The sequence below is a fragment of the Anopheles nili genome, chromosome 2 (assembly GCF_943737925.1).
Source record: "Anopheles nili chromosome 2, idAnoNiliSN_F5_01, whole genome shotgun sequence".
NCBI lineage: Eukaryota > Metazoa > Arthropoda > Insecta > Diptera > Culicidae > Anopheles > Anopheles nili.
Genome location: NC_071291.1, coordinates 10,488,478 through 10,509,937, shown reverse-complemented (window position 1 = coordinate 10,509,937; position 21,460 = coordinate 10,488,478). Strand labels below are relative to the sequence as shown.

Sequence of the window (21,460 nt, the reverse complement as noted above, 5' to 3'; positions counted from 1 at the left end):
TACGATGCTATATAAAGATGAATATTAGTTACCGTACCTTACGCACTAGAACCCTAGAAGCTAACGCGCGTTTCATATCGACCCACGCTTGGCGATACACCTGATATTCCAAGCCATCGTGTAGACGACTTGTAGCGGAGGTTTCGTGGTGACTCGTTTTCGACAACACGTTTTTCCTCCCAGCACACGTGTGTTAAAACGTAGTCACACCACGTGTCACCTGCCGGCGCTATGGCTCGCGCATATACAACAACGTTTTGAGTTGAGAGGGCGTTCATTTTCACAGTTTGACAGTAAGAATTTTTCGTTTAATTACACTTCCTCTTCCTCCTCCTCTTCCTCCTACTCCTCCTCCCCTGCCCCATGTCTTGTGCATCATGCGACGCTTTCCCCTTCAATGATTGTGTGCATTTGTCGAAACGCAATTCCTAACCTCGTCGTTTAGACCAACTGAAGGAAGTCCAGCAGCTCGGGCAGCACGCGGTTCGAATTGTGACCGATCCCGACGCGCACCGGAGACATGCTGGACGAATATATAGTCCCTGAGGTTACGAAGTACAAGTAACTAAGAAACAATGAAGTAATTGTTTTGGTTTTTGTTTTTGCGTTTAGTTTTGCTGGCTAATGGTTATAGATAAGCGCTTAAGATTAAATGCTAAACCGTCCTCCGGCCCACGGGGGTACGCTAAAAACAGCTCGATTACTTCAGTATACTATGGATGCAGCGGTGGTAGATGTCGCTTAACGTAGTGTTGTGTCACATAAACAGATAGGTTTTCGCTTAGATCTACGTACATTACCTAGCTGTAGTAACGACTCCTCATATGCAGATTTCTTATGCTGTCTAGAATCCACACAAACGATCTTGACGATTACGTGATAATGTACATGTCCCTTCGATTCCCTGCCAAAGGAAGCACGCTACTGAACCTCGTTACTCGTTATCCTTACTTTCAACTTTCTGCTAGCAGAGATTAACTATACGGTAAAAATTGTAAACATGGTGAACAGTAGTAGCTTTCGATTTCAGATAAGTTGTACTAAACAAAACAAAAAATTGCGCTCGATAAACAACGGGTTTTGTCTCCAGCCAAAATAAAAAAAGATCTACTAAGGAACAAAATATAAACAAAAAAAAACTAAATATTCCAACGAACAACCTATGATGATTCATCACTTTGAAGGAAAAATATAAAAAGAAGATGAAATATATCTCGAAACAAAACCATAAAATAGAACTAAATAACAATACGCGCAGAGCGTAATTCTAGCGCCTGATTCTCTCTTTCGCAAGCTCAATGAAACTGGAGAACAATAAAAAGGAAATCAAAATAAACAAAAAACAAATTGTCTAATTAAATATATTGAGATAACTCATGACCTCCTCCGAAAGCATTGTCATGGACGAAGTGTTGTTGGCTGAAGTGTCGATTCTACCGGCGGGCATATCGCTCGCATCGATGTTGGTGCTACTTGCATTGGGAGCCACGAACGTTCCGGAACATCCGGAACCGCCCATCCGGAGCGAACGGAGGACACTGATATTGCCACCGTCACCGGGTGCGGACGACCAGTGTGTCTGGGTCGTCCACAAGGAACTCAGCTTTGGTGTTGCGTCGATGGCATCACCCGAAGCAAGTTCGCTGGAGGTACCATTCGTGGAAGTCTGGTTCCGTAAAATCTGAGATCCATCTGCAGACGGCAGACGTCCTTCGGACCAACAGGCATGGTTCGGGCCAACGACAACACCACTACCAGAAGATCCTTGCTCCATCTGACCATCGGGTGTGGATTCCGGACTCATCCAGACGGACTCCAATGGCTCGATGACGCTTTGCTGAGGACTCGCGATGAGCCCCAACTTGCTTTCCCAGATATTCGGCCCGTTGTTGCCGGGAAAGCCGGCAGAACAGGACGAGGCGCAAGCTTTGGGAAGGACCGTAGGTTCATTCGCTCGGGACAACTGCTGCATATGAGGAGACACCATCGCTGACGTAGCCTGGCGGTTGTTGGCAGTGGGTGTTGTCCAGGGAGCGTACATTTCTTTACTTAGGCTAGTGTACAACGCGTTCGAGGTAGGGTTTGTTGTGGCTGCATCAGGAAGACCCGATGGTGTATTGAGAGTTGCTGGACTCACCAGAGATGATGGCGCTGTTGGTTCTGCCACCGGTAAAGGAGGTGACGGTGCGGGACCCCAGAGTGATTTGTTGCCCCAGATGGTGCTGGTGGTCAATGTCGGAGGTTCCATTTTCGGTACCGCGCCCGTTGAGCCCGGTTGTGGCGCCTGTCTACAGCTCAGCTGCTGTTGAGAAGGATGGACGACGTTTCCCACTGACGACATGTCGTGGAATTGCTGCTGCTGCTGTTGCTGTTGCTGGTGATGAAACACACCGTTACCGGTGGCTGTGGCAGTGGCCAGGCCACTGCCGACGTTGGAATCCCCGCAGTAGGAAGTCGAAAAGCCGGAATCGTTGCTTGTGCTGCTGACACTGCTCACGGTGCTGCTGTTGCTGAGGTGACGCAGCTCCTGAATGAACGAGTGCATGGCAGCGGAATCGACGGCACCACCGACGGATTTTTCACCGACAGCGCTCGTCGAAGCGGACGATCCATTGAACGGGGACTGCTGTTCCTGGCGGCCGGGAGTGTCCGCCGTAAAGCCTCCGTTCACGCTCGACTTGGGGGATTCCAACGTGGCCTCATGTTATGGCCACTGCTGGAAGAACTGCATGGGCTGCTTGGTGTAGCAGTAGGACAGCGGCTTCACAAAGTGCGTGTCCTGAACCGAGCAGTACGGACACGACACGCTGTGGCTGTAGTCGCTGTAGAAGTTCAGCCGCTGGTGCGGTGACAACATCAACTTGAAGCAGTTGTTGCACTGCGGAAGAGACGAAACAACACGGACGCGTTAGTCAGATAAACCCGCGCGGATCATGCGCCTCGAACTCCGTACCTTCAATCGTTCGGTGCAGCACGGCATTGCAGCGAAAATGTCGTACGAGTACATCGTTCCAAGCACGAGCGATGAACCGTCCCATTTCTTCACACAGAATCTGCGAAGGCAAACGAAGGAATGAAAACGATCAATAAACCGTCTTGTCGCAGCACTGGCCTGAGTTGATCGAATCTGACGGCAGGCTACAGCTCGAAGGATGACGAACGGAGAACCGGGTGTGCAATAAAAATTACTTCCATCAGCTGGTTTTGCATGCGACCATACCAAACCCCGCTTGAAAAGCCAATCAATCATCCGGCTGGAACAACCAAACAGTGGTTTAACAACGCGCATCGAACGCGGTCGGGAAGCATAGCAACGACTCATGAATATTCGGGTTAATTGACCGTTCAGAACAAGAATTTCCATGAAATTAATTCGCCGATAATCTATCGCACTCGGACGGAGCAGCAAGCCATTGGTTCCCTCCCGGTTGCAGGTGGATGGCATTTCGTTTACATTACACCCACCGGCTCCATCATCATCATCATCATCGCCGTCGTCCGATCGAACACACTCTAATTCCGTGAGACAGCTCTAGCCTCAGGGAACGAACGGGTGCTTTATAGTTACCTGCATCGAACGGCACGGTTTGGCTCGACGCCTTCCAGACACGCCATGCAGACGGATGTCAGATATTGGGTACGGCTCTCGTACTTCACCTGTAGACAAGAAAGAAAACCAATACAGTCATAACATGTCCTCGCGCGCGGTGCTATCGTGTGTTACGTGAAGGCAATAATAAAGAAGGATATCGTGCGGTTGGTGGGACGCGTTCGGTGTAAAACATTTGCATAACTTTCGGGCGCACGGTGTACGCCGTCCTGCCAGAAACCTCGTCAGGTGTCGGAACAAGGTGAAAAAAAAACCGGCCGGGTGAAGGAGCGTTACGTACTTAATCGTTTATTAATTCATCGTCGCTCACGGAAGGGACGAATGTCGCCGTCTGGATTAGTCCCGATTCTCTTTGTTTCCCGATCGGAATGTGGGAGTGAGCAACATCGACGGAAGCAACATTAAATCATGTTCTGCCATTAGGTGAAGCGCTCGTTTTTGGGGTTGGCGATACCACGCCATCGTCGCGATACAGTCATGGCCATAATTTCTTTGTGTCACTTCCACCTCCAGACGCTGCGCGAGATGGAACACCGCGCGATTATGCGATTGGGCGGACGTAGAGAATCTGGGTCATCGGTTAGACGGACGGTGACATTTCGGTCTCGTCGGCCGATTGTCTGCCCATCACGAAACGAAAGGTGATTTGATTGCAGCTTTAAATAGCCTGAGGCTCACGCTAATGCCCAGGAAAAAGGGAAAACACGCTCATAAATCCTTCCCCGCGCGATACTGATGGGGAGAGAAGCATTTCCCACTGGCTTGGTAAGCTTACCTCAATGCATCCTTTGGTGTGCTGCTTCGGGCTAAGAAAGAACGTTCCGTCGACCAACGGGTAGCGGTCGAAGACTAGCATCGGTTCGTCACACAGCACACAGGCGACACGGCTCTTATGCTGCGCGGCCAACGAGGACAAAATGAAGAGACGCGTTTCATCGTTACCGTGGTTGCCTTCATCTTCGATCTAGAGTAGGGGTAGAAGACAGAAAAAAAAAACAATTAAAGCACATTAGAGATCGATGAGTGGAGAAGTTTAATGAGTTAAATGTGTTTAGAAACATCTTGATACGAATTCTCAAGCAAAAGAGCTTACGATGAAGCTCTGGATTGGAGCGTTTTCCACTTGCACCCACTGTCCGAGGCTAACCTTAAGCCAATTTGATCAGATCACTGATGTTTCTTGAAGCGAATGAGCACCATAAACAGACACAACATTGAAGGGCAAAAAAGCACAAATCTCGTTACAGTACTTTTCCGCTAAAAGGAGCAGTTTTTACCTCAACCATTCTGACCTGACGAAGCACCCATTCGAGTGCCTTTCCCACCGGGATCAGCAATCAACGATTGATGCAATCTTTTGCTCTTTTCCAGCTTCCTGCTCTCGTGATCAAAGTGCAAGCAAAGACGCCAATCCGGCACGTCGTTATTCTTTGAACCACCCAGGCGCCACTCAGTCTATGTGGTCGAAGCGCAGAAAAATGTCAAAACCATTCCACGAATCCATCACTTCCTGCTCTGCGTTGCAGTTTTCGAAACATTTCGTTCGCCTTTCTCGGCTTCCGCTTCACTGAGTGCAGCGAGGGCAAGGAACGGATTTATTGGAAAATGTTTTAGCGTTTCACAGTCGCGTAAAAGGAAGCCTGCCCGGCGGCGAGCTAAAAGTTTCGCTCCTCCCCCAACCATCGTTGGCAGTCATTTTTCATTAATGCCTCACTCAAACGTCCGCTTTCCGTCTTGCAGCACTCGATCATGTTCTGCTTTTATCGCGTGAATATGGCTGACCGCCTAAGGAAAAAGATAAACAACTTTTGCAGGCGGAAAAATGACATAAAAGAACCGTTCCTCAGGAGCGCATTCTCCATTGTCGGATGGCGCGCGCAAACTTCACCAACGTCTCCTCGAGTGCTTCTTCAAGTTTGTTTGTTGGCTCTTCAGCAAGCAGCTCTCAGGCTACTTCTTGGTGGCGGTTTGTGAGAACTATTCGCAAAGGAAATTGAAATATATCTCATTAAAATGCGTTTCCGTACTTAGGCGGAAAGCTGCTTTTCGAGCATTGGCACCGCCGGCAACAGAGGTTGCCAAAGGTTCGATGCCACCGTTGTGAGCCGTGAACGATGGAGATGTTACGGTTGATGAACGGACACCGAGGACAACTCCCTCGAGAGTAGCGTGCTTGAAATAACCGCACGGTGGAAAGCTAGGCACAAAATTGCGAGAAACAAAGCGTTGCTGAAGGAGCCAACAATTGGCAAAACATTCTCGAAGGACTTCCCAGGCACGCCGTTGACCCAGAAATACTCCATTCTGGTGTGGTCGTATTCGTGACGATTTTTTTTTCGGTATTACCGTTGTTGCAAGTGTCGGCGGGGATTTTTGTGTCCAACGACCGGGCTGTCATGATAAACCATCATTCAAGATTGGTGGTGTAAAAGTTCACGAAGAAGCCTTCTAGTCTATAGGAAGAGCAATAATGACTCACGACACGAGGATCCGAACGAAGCTATCAATAAAATCATAAATATCGAGAAGTATATTTCACCTGCTCAACTCCACAGTATTTCGTGATGAGATTTTCCTCGATGCAACGCAGGCATACGGGTATCACTGCCCTTATAAGCTTTTCCCCAACAAGTATTGAGTCATGAACGCTAGGAATTTGTTTTTTTCTCATGCACGCAACATGAAAGAACGTAGTGTTTGTAATAGGAATCAGCGTTCCATTAATGTTCTTTGCTTTGAAGCACTCATTACACGGAATGGTCTTTTTCAACACAGTCTCTTATTGATGGTTTCACCCCGGAATCGCTCGGTACCGACAGTGTAATGCTGTAGTTTAAAGCAGCTCTGCAATGGGCTACCCAGTCGTTTTTGGTTGAATTTATTATACTTTTCTTCCGTGACTGTTTGCTCCTTCCAGGATCCTCTTGATGTAGATTCGAAAGAAAAATAGCAAAATCAAATAACCAAACGGAAAGAAATCGTCACCATCAGCGCAATAGAAGCGCAACGGTCGGTACCGTGTGTTTTTATGAGTCTGGAATTTTTCTTCCTTCTGGAACACGAATAAAAAAAAACTCACTACACGCGCTTTGCGCATCTTTTCAAGAGGAAAAATCACGACCGTTCGACAAAGCAGCTTTTGCTGCATCGAGTTGAAGAAACTTTTGAAAGCACACTAGAAGAAGCTGCATACTCAGATCCTTTTTTTCCCGACACGACCGATGCATCGAACGAAAAACGTTGCTTCCGTTTGTACGATCAGTTCTCCTCCCCCGCTGGTGTACGTTTTCCAGCTCCAACAAACACTTGAAACTCTTGAACGAGGCGTTCAGTAGCAAAGGCAAGAAACACATTCTAAATAATGGGACCTGCATCGACACGCTGGCAAACGGGAAACACGTCTGCATCGGATGCCGTAGATGCGAAGGACCTCTTCGACGGGGACGTTTTCACTGCGGAAATGAAACCAAACTAATGCCATTTGCAACGACCGGCACTCGACCGGGGTTGAGCTGGCTCTCTCGAGCAGGTCCTCGTATGCACCGAACCAGGACCAAGTTTACGACATGAAACATTCGTAAACAAAGGATTCCGAAATTTCGCTTCCACAAAATCATCCATCGTGACGTTCTGTGTGGTATCATGGCGAAATGGTTCCTGAAAAAGGGACACCTTTCCGTTCGGTCTAGAACAATAGCTATCGAATTCGATTTGGAAGAAACACCCACACACCTTGAAGTGCATAGAAATCTGAGCAAATTTCACACTTGCTTCACCAGTAAGTTGTTGCTGCACCAGAAAGTGAAGCTGAAAGCAAGTGGCCCGCTCGCTTTGCGGATATTTTAAGAAGCTCCATTACGAAAACAATATAATGAAACACCAAAACCCAAGAAAACGCGAACGAGTAGTCGCGTGCTCGGCAACAAAACGGTTGGTTAATTCTCCGCTAAGCGCAAAATTAAACGGTTCCGAAATCTGATTACGGTGCACGGGAAAAAGCACACCCAAAACGGAACAAACAACTGCTGCGCCTGTGGTGCGTGAGAATGCGGGCGGGAATCTTTTTGTGTTCATTTCAGCGCAAATTCCCTGCAGGTAAATGAGTGTGTGTGTGTGTGTGTACATGCACCAATCTCACCTTTCTCGTTCGGGATGCTCGCAGGTCCTCGCACATTCGCAGCGTTGCAGCAAAATGGCGACGGACCGTAAAGTGCTTGGAAGGAAGCGTCGCTTTTCTTTTTTCCGCCATTCGACATGCACCGGACGAGGGCGCTCGAGCGTTCATTTTTCATCCCCACTTCAGGCGAGGTTTGTTTTCCCGCGTGCAGTGGCTTCATTTTCCACCGGCAGAGCACAGAGCATGGCTCACGGTCTCGCCCACGATAAGAACCAAAGTCGCGAGGAAAAGCGAAGATAGGAAAGGATAAATATTATTTTAAATTCTCGTCGAGCGCATTAAGCACCTGATCCTTTGCATCTCTCGCCCATTTAGCCTTCCCGCAGCACACCGTTTCAGCAAGCAAATTTTCTTCTCGCTCTCATTTGCTGGTAGTGGGTAGAAAAAGGTGTTGGAAAGGTTTTTTTATGGTTTTCCTTTCTTCCTAAAACCAGCCACCAGATCGTACTTATTATTTCCTTTCGTCCTTTACCAGCGATGCATTCGTTTCCTTTTCTACGGAAAAGTTAAGACGCGATGCAACACAAAGAGAGAAATACCTCGCAAACCTATTCAACTGCCGGTGGTGGAGGTCGCGGAGGAATGCCAGGACGAGTGACTCACACACATACACACAGACACTTGCACAAGGCCGCACACAAATGGAAGGCAGAAGGTGTAAATGCCGTAGCAGCTATTTAAATATTTTAAACTCATTCTATGCATTTTTAACGAGGTCCTTCGAAACCGTTGCCGGAGATCCTTCGCTTGAGCCGGGTGTTGTTTTGTATGGCCAAAAAAAAAAGCCAGTCCACAGCCGGTCGTTGTTGTACCCGTCCGGGAGAGTAAGGGTCCTGAACATGGCGGCAGTCAAGCGGGAATGCACCAGACCGGCGGGACTTGCTTCCCAACCCGGCCCGGGCGTCTATATATGTTTATCGGATTTTTCGGGGCAACGGAACCGATAAAATCGCTTAACCTTTTCGCATTCGGGCTCTCGGGTGTATTTGCGAATGGAGCCATGTGCCTCTGCCCCGAATGCCTTTTCACGGTGGGTTGAATGAGCAAATGGACCGCCTCGCGCCTTTGTTGGACACGCTATACGATGGAGATAGGATGGAAAATTAAGTATCGCATCGCTCTTTATTTCCCGGTGGAGTTTTCCAACCGTCCAAGTCGTCGAAGATACCTTCTGGGATTGACTTTTGTGTACACCGTGCTGCAGCGTATGATTTCCTGATACCTCGAATTGACAATGTAAACATGTAATTGTTGATTTTTTCAAAGCCAATATTGTTCTCCAAACATCAAGTTGGTGCTTCTGCTGAAGAATAAATCATTTGCATACAATTGTCACCGTGTTTTCCCGATTCCTCGACCCGTATCCCACACCACTGTACGCTGCTGCAGTTGATTTCGAACGGTTGGAGAGAAAGTTTTCAACTCAAAAGCCGGCGGAGTTCAAGCGCCCAACTATCAAGAGGGATGTATCTTTACGGGGTCATCATCATGCGCTCTCCAGTCATTCGTGCTGCCATTTTATCGGTGGGTCACCACATCTCTCGTCGCTTCGGTTGGCATACAGAGGGTGGCATCAGACCCTGACCGTCGTGTAGAGAGAGAGAGAGAGAGAGAGATCGTATCGTGGTGGTTTCAAATCTCGAACCAGCGAAAAGGAACGCTCGTTGTGAACCCCAAAAACACTGTTGACACGCCATTTTTGGGTGGAAAAGGCGGCTCCCATTGGCCGACATGTAATTTGCGTCGAAAATGGACAAGCATCTTCTGTCGTTGCCAGCCATTCTACGATGTATTTTATTTACTTTCCGCGCCAGTAATGCCGTACGTTACTGTAAAGGGCAAGACAAACCAACAAACGAAGCGAAAACTATCAGCGCGACCGCACGAACAAGCATAAGCAGAAGCAAAAAAAAAATGCACGCAGCATACTGAAACAATCTCTTCTTCTGGCGTGGCCTCACAGCGACCCGAAGCCGCGCTCATGATATATCTTCAAAAGTAGCGGAGAATGAATATGTTATGTGCCATAAAAATCATCATCAACATCGTCTTAGGCAACGGCGCTATCTGCACCGTCCTGTTGCGCTTCCGTGGCTGCCTGCCATCCAGCTAGATGGACTTTTTCCATTTTACCAAAACTAAAAAGTGCGAGCGTGAACCATTTTGAAGCCAACCCGGGGATGCTATCACGGGCGCGCCAAGCTTCACTTAACAAAAGACATCACCATCCGTTCTGCATCCTTTTTGGCCAGAGATTCGATTCAATGGTGAACGTGCCCTCTCTTGCCGCCGATTGCGTCGTCACCACCATCACACGCAACAGCAGAACGCGTCAAGTGGGAATGGAAGCTTTCTTCTTGACAGACAGCAAAGAAAAATAAAGAAGGAGCAGAAGGAGTTTCCCGCTTTCCCGTTCACCATGGCATGGTGTGGTGTGTCGCACCCGGTGTGCCATATTGCGCTGTGCAACAGCTTTCGGGATTGCCGATTTTCCTTTATGAAATGCGAACTCAACGTGCCGCAACCGGTGACGTGGCGTGGCATCATGATTGGCCGCCCTTTTGGGTCGCTTGCGGTCGGGTGGCAAACTAACACGAAAATGATAGTCATCATCGTGAGTTTTAGTGCCATCTCTCACTCCGTTAGAAGCGAACCGACGGATGCGATGGGGGCAAACGCAACCAGAAACTAACCGCGGCGCTAAAGTTCCGATTTGAAAGTGGTCTAGCTGTGGTCTCTGGTGGAGCAGCGAGAGAGTGCTTGGGAAACTTTTCCCCCAAGGGTGCCGCAGGATATTGAGCTGAGCAGAGGGAAGATTGTCCTGGCAACGAGTGTCCTGGCAGTGTCCTGACAGAAGACGGCTAGGCAAACGTTCGTCAAGCACACGCCAAGCTCGAGTGACTTCTCGCCCGAAGATGCCTCCAGAGTTCGTCACCGACGAGGAAGCGCTGATCGAAAGATTCGCTTTTTCTTTTCGCTCCTTTCAATCTCGTCATTTTCACTCCTCGTTGGTTTCGATTAAAATACTGATGAAGGGAAGAAGGACGCTTACTCTAGATCCAGGAAAAAAAGCTACCAACGAAGAGAAAGTGACTGTAAAACTATCACCCAGGGACATGACGCAGCCCAGTCGAGTGCAAAATGTAACGATTCCCTCAATGGGACGTTACGGTGGTTTGCCGAGGTTCGAAGTGAATCTTATAGACGCTTTATCGGTGGCGGATGAAGCCAACCCAGCAAAGCCCGAAAACTCGCTTTCTTGCCGGACAACGGTGGCACGGGATTTGTTGCACATGGTCGATGATTAATAAAATCAATTCAATGATCTTCTGCGGGTGGAGCGCGTTTGAGATCACTTGGGAAAAAGACCAACGTGACGAACGCAGTTGCAACTGCTACATCTTTCGGCACGTCTTCCTGTGCAATCTCTGGGGTGGGTGTGATATGCTCCCGTTTGCCCTTTCGAGGGTTCATCAACACGCGCTTTGGCGTCCCGGAAACGGAAAGAAACCATTGTGTAATGCTGGCAATGTAATCAGGAAAAGTGTTATGGCCCATTCGCCACCTCCTAGTCCGTTCGAGACAGACAGACGCTCGATAATCGTCAGACGGAACTGATTCCCACACCCGGGGATGTATCCGAAACAGATAAAGAAGAGAATTTGCAGTCCGTAGTTTCGTCTGGGAGCTGGAACGGCACTTGGAACGCTACAGAGTGCACTGATTTTACGGAGGAACAAACCGGGTTTTTGTACGTCAAACCGTATCTGCCTCATTCGACGAGGACTCTTACACAGGCGTCACAGACTGCCGTCGTACATGCTACACAGACAACATCCGACTTTGGGGATGTATCCGGCTCCATGGAAGGATTCTGTTTATCGAGTTTGATAGTGCGGACAATTGCATCCCCGGAAACGCCCGGATGGAAAATGCATTCGATCGGTGAGACGAAAGAGCACACCCGAGATGTCCTTCAATTTGATTGAAATACGATTACAATCGCATCGGATGGCTCGGATCGAGAGGCTGCCTGGGTGCACTTTTCCCCACTGACGCACACAAACCATCTCAAGTGAAGCCAGACAGATATGTATCGAGGCTAAAAAAAACCGAGCCTGCCCAAGTGCAGCACATTCATGTCAGCTCGATGGGTGATGGGACACTTTGTAAAAAACATGTGCACTTTCGGTAGCATGGTGCACACTTCAAACAACACAGCCGACACTCGGTATGTTTGTGTTAAAACAGACGCTTTTTTGTGCAGCAGTCATGAGAGAGCTATCGGTATTGCTATTGGGAATACGATCCACCAACCAGCCAGCCGTTGATAGGCACACAAGTGCAGCAAAAAGAAACCCTCTGGCCTGTGAACACACCGAAATATCCTCGACCATATGCGTGATCGCTTGTTGAAAGAAGGCTCCAAACGAAACGATCGCTCCGTTCCACAAATCATTCAAAATCCACTTGAAGGCAAGTTTCCCCTTAACCGCTCTAAATGAAGCGCAGGGAAAAAAAATACCCCACGAAGCCTTTCCGTCGATGTTAAGCCACCAGACGACAGTTAAATATGAACGAGTTGTAACAAGCGGGACAAAAAAAAGAAACAAACAACAGAGCTCGCGGGTTGTTTGGCCGCGTTGCAGCAGAGCACGTTTCCGTGCGTCCTCTCGACCAAACGCGCCGCCCAAATGGAGAAAGCGTGAGCAAAATTTTAAACATAAACCATCATAAAAAGCGACACCGCGAGAAGGCGAACAACGGGCGAAAGCACACTAGCGCCCAAGTGAGGTGAGCCTTTGAGGTTGTGGTTGAGTGGCCCCCAACGCCAGTCGCACACGCAATGGTTAGTAGTTTCGGTCGGAATACTCTCCCCCGTTAAAATGTAAAAGAAAGAATAACTTCATAAATATATTAAACTTTGTCCTTCGCCCCTGGAAAGCCGGTGGAGCTCAACGGAAACTTCCGAACAGGCCCCGAAAGGGACGGCCAAGCGCGCTTGACACGATCGTGTAGCTATCTCCGGTTTCGGCGTTTTCCTCGCGATAATCTTGCGACAGCAGAAATATGAACTTGACAGGCAGGATAAACGCGGTTTTTGATACGGTGCACTGAGCTCGGGCTTCGAGAGCGAACGAGAGAGAAGCCCGGGATGACAGTGAAGACAATTTGGGAAACAAAGCTACTCCATCTCGCCAAAGAAAAGCCGCCGTCATTCCATGCGGTGTAAAAAAGGGACGGGAACTTGGTAACTTTGTTACATTTAATGTTTCCGCTTTCGAGAACACGCCGTACAAATCATCCCACCGCGATGGAGTGCGATTGCTGCGGCATATTAGCGAGCAGCATAATTTTCCTCGACCCAAAATGTTATCAACTCTCGTGAATTGTGGCCTTTTTACATGAGCGCTTACGAGGTGGCTTTAAATAAAACAAAAACCAGTTGTTTGAGGAGAAAAATTGTCACTCCTATAGCCATGGTCATGTAAAGAATGCTCTCTTCTTCTTTGCAGCATTTTTGGAATGGTTTTTTCGTGCGTTAATAAATAGTTTGAAGCTGGTTGAATCCTAATAATGCTCTTTGACTGTTTATGCACATTTTATGCCACCATAAAAATAAGCTTCACTACGTCCCGAGCAATCTCCTTAAACGATTCTTCGACTGTTTTTAATCCTTCAGCTCCACCATGCGGACCAGCAGCGTGTCGCGAGTCGGGCCAATGACGGTATCGATGCACACGTTCCGATGACGTCCCTCTCTCATCCACCACACACTCCGGCTAAAAACGGCTTCGGAACGTTATTTAAGCTTATAATACCGCAAACCACCGGAACGATGCCGGGTCGATGACGATGCAGCAGGGTGAATCGCAAAATCCTGCAACATTGCTTGCGGGCTTTTGCAAAAACCGCACAACCAACACCGGAGTCCTTCACCCCAACCATCGTCCTGGCGCTTGGGTCTGCCTAGCGGCTGAAATCGAGTGCTTTAACGAAGCTGGTCGGTTCCATCAACCTCACCATCGCCATCTCGAGGGATTCCTCCCTCACCTTTGGACCTGGGGCGTGAGTAGCAGTTCCATTTTAATGTGCATTTAATTTGATAGGATTGTCAAACGTCGTCGTCGTCGTCGTCGTTGTCGCCCGATCGCCCTTTGCGTGGGGACGAACGCGTCACCAGTGCTGTCTGTTTGCGGTTTATCCGATGGCGACAACAGCTTTACCACCGAAAAAGGCCACGCGTTTCCATCCAACGCGACGCGTGGGGTCGTTCTGTGGATCGTGTTAACGTTCGCTGTTCCCAGCTCCGGCGGGATCGTAGTGTGCATTTAAACGAGCGGCATTATCCTTCCGATGTACCCATCATTTCCCTATCCTTATCAGGCGGAGGGATTTTTTTTGCTTCTTCCTTTTTTTCGGTCGCTGTCAATGTCGCTGTCACGAAGCAAAGATTAAGAAAGGTTTACGTGTTTTTTTTTCTCTCTCTCTTCTCTGTTTCATCGCCTGGACGTAAAACGCCTTTTGGGATGAAAAGAAAAACACGAAGCGTAAAAGAAGAAGAGTGCACCAACGAGTGATGGAGACGCCCGGTGGTTCAGTTGATGAATTCAAATGACACTGTTTAAGTGAGCGTTTTGCAGCAAGCGCATCAAGCTCTTGGTAGTGCTTCTAAAAAAGCGAAAAAAAAAACACCATAGCCACGTCGAGGTGCAATTTGTTTCCATCACCACTACCCACCGCGGGGACACGGACGAGTCACGATGAGGTGACGATTGAATAATATTTAAATCAAAATGCAAATGCGCAACTACCGCCCACCGATAGGTGGTGGTCGCGTTGATGGAAGCAAGTGGAATATTACTATCAATGGTGCACAAGTGCATTTGCTCTGCGTCAGGAGTGTAGTTTTCTTATTCTCTTGCGCTCCTGCAGGACAAGAAACGACCGGCCAGGCCCCCGTTGGCCATCTTGGCATCTCTAATTGAATGGGGAAAATTTTCACTGCACCAACCCCTCCTAATCATCAATTATGATGAGTTCATAGCCCGCAGGACGATGCCACCATGCGAAACGGTGAGGGCGAAGACAAAGGATAAAATTGAATCAAGCAGGATGCGCGCGATGCTGGTGTGTGTCTGTCAATATTGACACCGTCAGCAGAAGTTTGCGAGCAAACATTACTTACTCTTCTCGTCTTCCTGTGCCTTCCAGGACGAGCGCACGAGCTGGACGGTAGATCTAATCGATTCGTGCGTCGTCCTTCTATTGGTTTTCGCCGACCGCAGCCGACAAAAGCCGGTAACGATTAAAAGTAAACATACACATTCTCGAGCGGCAGCAGCTTTAATTATTTTCCCTCGATGGGAGGTAGCATCCTTTCCATCTTTCCCACCCCACTTTGGACGCTTTATCGCAGATCAAAGCAGACCCATCGAGTGCATTGGGGCGATTTCGACCGCTTCTCGGTGTCGATAATGGCGTCGATAATTTATTGCAAACCGCCAGCGTAGAGCAGGCGTACCCGCGCGATCGAAGACAATATATCACGGCGTTGCTTCACCCCACTATACGTGAGGGTCGTCACTTTGCTGGTCCATTTCCCGGTGGACGATGCGGCGAAAAGACACAGTAAATTAAATCACGACCATCCTCTGCCCTTATCATTGGGTGTTCTGCACACGACGACGCCGGACGGACGCTGAATGTGATACGCTACCTCACATACCGTCGAGCGTGTCGAGCGAGGGAGAAATTGGACAATACAAGGACCTTTCATTGAAACAAATTGTGTACATCACCCTCCGTGACTCGGTCGGTGAGAGTGAGTTGATTTTGGTGTATTATCTTTATTACTTTCCTGTTTCACCGTCGACAGCAATTGGGCAAGGACGAACGTCGACAAGTGGCTCGGTAAACACTACCTGACGTGGAGTTGGCACGCGAGACAAAGACGTGGATCATTGGAACGTATCCAGGTGGGGTGAAATCGGATTGGAAAAACCACGCCGTGCTGTATTCTAATAAGCGCAAGGGCCAGCACTCTTGCTCCCAGAAGATAAGTTCTGTGCCCCCAAAGAAGGGCTCCTGCTCACTGAACCATTTCCCGGCTGATGCTCAACGGTTGACGCGCAAAATCAACAAATTCCAAAAATCCCCAGAGCATCGCGGGCCGGACGCGGAAGGAAAATGGGAAAATTTCAACCACGTCGCATTCCAATCGAAAACGTGCCCTCCGGGTGGAATCGAAAATGGATCGGAAAATAAAATGGAATGCAAATACACGCCACCGCAAGGACGGTGTGTTATTATTAGCGGTATTATTTCCACCACGACACGAAGGACGTCTTCGACTGCCTTGGGGAGAAGCCAACGGAAACCGAGCGTAAGATTATTCAAGTGCATTCGAACGTGCACTGTGATAACGAGAGGATGATGACAGGAAAACGTAGTGTTTGATTAGCATGATTATGCCGGAGAGCTGGTGTTGATTACGATTATGCGGCGATCGTCAAGAATACCACTCATCGGGAGGAATGTCCTTTCAATGTGATACAAACAAAAAGAAAGTGACACACGAAACGTCTCAAACAGGTAAAACATATCTTAGGTATTGAAAAAGCCTCGTCTCCCAATCATCGAAAAGGCGGAATGAATAACTTTACACCTGCCGTGTAAAGCACCACGAGGATGGTTTAAGAACGCGTATGAATTACAATTTTCCTCCAACGAATAATGCATTCAGCACATTCATGAGAACGTGCAAAAAGTACATCAAAAGCCCACACACACCCGTTACATCAAAAAGCGTGGCCTGCAAAGCCCTTCGATGAAGAACTGCTAAAAAACAGGCATCTACATTCGGGCACCGGGCACAAGGTTCACATGTTCATTGCCTTCGTTTGGAAGGCTCTGCAGCAGTTCTGTGTTTGAAAGAGGGCAAAAAACCACAACCGCCGTGTCGAAAATTTTGCGTTGAAATATTCATAACACCCAAGCGCACGGATGGCACACAACCGGAGGAATCGACACAGTGATTTGCGGAGGCACCCAAAGGTTAGCCACAACGTTCTCGTCCGTGGGCTCGAGCCACGTTCCGGCGTTGGTTGAATATCGCCGAACCCGACGAGAGCGCCGAATATACAAATTTATTTTATTTGCGTACGAAGCCCAATAATTCAAAAAAATATGACTCCAGAAGAACATGAGAACGGGCATTGTCTTCCAGACGGTGAAAAGCGGTAAAAGCGTTGCCAGAAAGAAAAGAAAAAAAATCTCACAAGAAATAACCCGGCGACCGGTTCCCGGTGTGGATGAACAGCAGCGCCATAAAACGTCACTCTTGCTTTGGAAAGCTGCACACGCGGGATTGCTTTACGCAATCCTGTATTCGGTTTCTTCCTCTCGAAGGAAACACCTCTCCACAGGTGCCATAAAGCCTTTAAAGCACCGCGTCAGGACGAACATCACCAATGTGGGCGTGTATCATCGCCCAGAGTGGGTTCCTCGCGAATGGTCGCTCTACTCGCAGGGTTGGATGCAATAATTTGAACCTCATTGAAATTCGCGACACAGAGACGGCACACTGGAGAGCGAGAAGTGCACCGCGCGATGGTCGTAAAATTTACAGCATTGGTGCCGAAGGAGAATGGGACTGAGAGAGCCGATTTTACTGCAAAAGAGTGTAGGGTGATTTTTGTTGTTTTTGCAGAATCGATTGATGGCGGCACCATGTGCCGCCTTGGGTTAGGATTTTCAGGCAACAGACAACAAACGACCCGAACCAAAATGGGGCAGGTTAATTGGCATTCTCCAAAAGGCTGTTGATAAATTTTCAATCCTTTAATGCAGCACGCTTTCCCCGTTCGTTCCGGTCACGTAAACTATCGAGCCGTGGTCGCCGCCTTGCTGTCAGCGCGGCTGTATGAATACATTAATTAATTAGTATGCTCGCCAACGATAACAAGCGAGGTATGAGCAAACACAGAAAAAAAACGGCTTAAATTTGCCGATCCAACACGCGAAGAAGCACCAGAAACCCGAAACGTTCGTTCAGCCCACGAACGGCGTCGCTGGAGCGTAAAACATTTAATAACACACTCGCTTCGTCGGTCGTGATAGTGTGCTAATTAAATTTGATTTCCCACTAACGAGACACACCGCCCATCGCGGTGATGGCACGCTAAAACGTCTTCGTACACCTTCATTAGCGCATCCGTGGCGAGTCGAGCGGATTGCATACCTTTCAGGGGTGTTCTTGGGCGTGATACCACTCAAGGTGCATTTGCTGCATGGGTGCTGCAGCAACGGGATAGCTAGCGCCCACGTACCAGTGCAGTGCAGTAAGCCAAATTCCGGAAACCCCTTGAAAAGGATTAAATTTATCTGAGCATTAAACATTTCGCCTTCACAAACGCTCGCACTCCTGCGGGTGTGGTGTTCGAGCGCGAGAAGAAGATTCCACTTTACGTCTTACATTATTCCGACGTTTATGAGCGGTTGTCATGGCATTCTGCGGGTGCTTCTTTTTTCCTTCTTTTGCGTGCCGGTACCACGCAAGGAGTCGCTCTTTCGCTCCCACCAGCAAGCGCTTTGAATTGTTGGGGTTGACGTTATTAAAATGTGATAACAAACTACTTTTGCCCTCGACGCGCCACTCCACCGTTGAATGTTTTAGCCAACACACCAGCAGCGTGGCGTGGCTGCTCCTTTGTCCGCGTTGGCAAAACGACCGCTCATCCTGCCTTAGCTAGCACAGACACGATAACAAGTCAAACCTTCCACCGTGAAGGAGCGCACGAGCGGCGTTAGACGGTCCGTAGAGTTGACGAGGACCGACGAAGTGCCTTGGGAGCGAATTTCTCACCATCATGATGCACCCGTTCCCCCGTCCATTCGTCCACGCTCGTTGGGGTTGGAAAATGCTGAGGCTTTCCCAACCCAACCATATGGGGGTGAAGCGCACTCGAGAGAAGTTAGCGTCCTGTGGGGAGTGTTTTACCGCTTCACTTTCCAGTTCATTTTCATTATCACAACCGAAGGTTTCGCCGCTGACGCGTCGTAGCCGTGCGAAAGTGGTCCTTCCCTCTCACAGGAGTCCCACCCAACACCACGCACCCTTGCCAACAGGAAAATTCAGCCACACTACCAAGCGGTGATGAGAGTAAAAAAAAAAACGCCCTGTAAAGAAAAGCGAGTGCAGTTTATTCATAGGAATCTCAGGTGGGAGGAGCGAAATACGAGGACGAGCTCCTTGCAGCAAGCCTCCGACAACCGAGCAACCGCAAAAAGCTCACAGATACAAAGGCACACACGCACTCCCACATACCGCATTCACTGGCAATATAACCACGAGCTTTGCCGCGCCGTGCCGCGTCGAACCAAAAGCGGAAGGCGAAGTGATGTGGTATTATTTATGAGACTTTTCGCCGGCGTGTCGGAAAAAGGGTTCACCATCAGCCATTGCCATCGTCGCCACCCTCCGGGGAGGGAAAAGTTGGTGGTTCGTCCTCGTCCTTGCGCCTGGCCTGCTTCTAGCCACCTTCGCCCCGGCGGTTGGAGGTCGAAGGGTAATGGCACTTCGGGGAAGAGACTGCAAAAATGCTCCTCCGAATACCATAACACCGCACACGTTTCCGCCATCCATTCTAAATACCTGCCCCGTAAGGCTCCTTCTCCCGTGTGGCGCTCCCTCTAATGCCCCCCTTTAAAGAGCCACACGAAAAAGGGACGCACAATGGCGCTATATATATATATAAATACAGACACACGAACACGAACGGATGGCGGACAGAAGTGTGTGCTTATGAAATTTGAGCTGAATGCAAAACTTTATCCTCTCGGACCGCACGGCAGAGCAGAGATGGATTAGGCGGCCAGCCGTCGTCACGAATGTGAACTTTCCGACCCCTAATGCCTGTTGACAGTCCTTCGTGGAAGTTGGGGAAATATATTTGGGGGTGTTGGCTTTTTATTTTTGCTAATGAAAAAACACACAACCATCGTTTTTTTTTTTTGAACTCAGTATCGTTTAGAAAATTAAACGAATCATTATAATTTCAAAGACGGCTTAACGACGGCCAGTGACACCACACCTCGCATCTTGGAAACCACTTGCACTCTTCTCTTCGATATTTTAATTACTTTTTGGTCGCACCCAAACGAGGGGGAACTTCCCGGAACGCGACCGAAGGATGTCTCCAAAGCCACGCGTCATAGCATCGCGCACACTAGCATCGGAAAAAAGAGGCGAGAAGGACGAACGTAGGGAAAATTTATTCGTCTGTGAAACGGATTATAAAGTAATTTTCCAACTCGACCAAAGTGAAACCATCCGCGGCACGCACTCCGTTGCTCGGTGGATCTTTACGGTGGCAACGGGAACAACATGCAATGAGAGAAGAGAAAAAAAAGAAATCCTACTCTCCAATAATGGCAGCCACCTTTCCGGGAAAAGACCGCAGGGCTTCAGCCACAGACACTTTGGGTGTCCTGGAAAAAAAAACCTATCAAACCATCACCCATTTCTTCCTAGTGTACGTGGCGGCGTGTGTCGCGATCGCATGTTCGCAATGATGTGATAAGTATGTGCCTTCCACCAAAGGCGATATTTCGGTTTTCGCATCCAACAACCACATCCGCATCCTTCACATCCGGCTCCTTCCGTGGGTGTTCCGTTCGCGAAATGCTTACCCAGCACACCAAATGGTTGTGCTTTCATTTAGATTCGCAAAAAGAAAAAAACCCTCCCCACACACGAGCAGATCGAGAGGAAAGCACGCGTACCACCCAGGATACATTACTTTCCATAACAAATAGATATGATATGGGACGATGATTACGCCGCCGCAGACGAACGGACGGGAGAGAGAGAGAGTGAAAATCCGCCCCCACACCCAGGAAAACACGTCCTGAGGCAAGATCAGGCGCCATAAAGGATCAACAGTCCGATAACGATACAAAACGTAGATATGCCGGGACAGGTGTACTACCGCGTCGAGCACGACGCAACCCGTGCTGGGGGTTAAATGGGAGGTTACGGAGACGAAACCGAAAGGAAGCATATCTTCCGTGGCACTGTCTGGTCTTCGATAGGGAATTTATCGCCTCGCGGGCTTACGGTGTCGAGCGGGAGAAGCTTGCCTGCGGGAGAAGAGGATTTGTGGAAGGATTTCTCGCAACGATGCAGCAGAAACCGCGTTGGGGCCCGGGGGGGGGGGGGGGGGTCAGGTGCACACAAGCGGAAGAAGGAAGACGTTGGCAATTTCGGTGGAAAAAGCACGCCCACCGGAGGGAGATATGCGCCACACGGTGAACGACATCCGACAAGACAATAACGATTATTGAGTACGGTGGTGTGCTGATGACGATGTTATTGAAAGTAAAGTTTGCTGCCGCAACTACTGCTGCTGCTGCTCCTGCTGGCCAGCGTAAAACAAACGAGCACACACACACGCACAGGATAAGGGGGCGTTTGCTTTGTCATCTCAAAGTGCTAGTACGGCGCCTGGTAGGTAGGCAACCCGTGTGGCACAAACAGGATTATATGAGAGGATATCTATATATATATATATACGTATGGAACGCATGCACCGACGACGTACCACCTTCCAAAGCTCGGTGTTTGTCTAGGTAAGCTGATTGGAAGAGAAAAACTGTAAGGGTGTGAGAGT

The 21,460-nt window shown here is 48.9% G+C and overlaps 1 protein-coding gene across 1 annotated transcript in view; it reads right to left on the bottom strand.

Moving 5' to 3' along the window:
- Positions 1-2,704: 2,704 nt before the first annotated feature.
- LOC128732046 (headcase protein) overlaps positions 2,705-21,460 on the bottom strand; it is a 90,052-nt gene continuing 71,296 nt past the window's right edge. The window contains exons 3-6 of the mRNA XM_053825208.1: positions 4,386-4,574; positions 3,569-3,657; positions 2,954-3,053; positions 2,705-2,878 (exon numbers count right to left, since the gene is read on the bottom strand). Coding sequence (XP_053681183.1) covers positions 2,705-2,878; positions 2,954-3,053; positions 3,569-3,657; positions 4,386-4,574 — 552 coding nt within the window. The remainder of the gene's footprint in view (positions 2,879-2,953; positions 3,054-3,568; positions 3,658-4,385; positions 4,575-21,460) is intronic.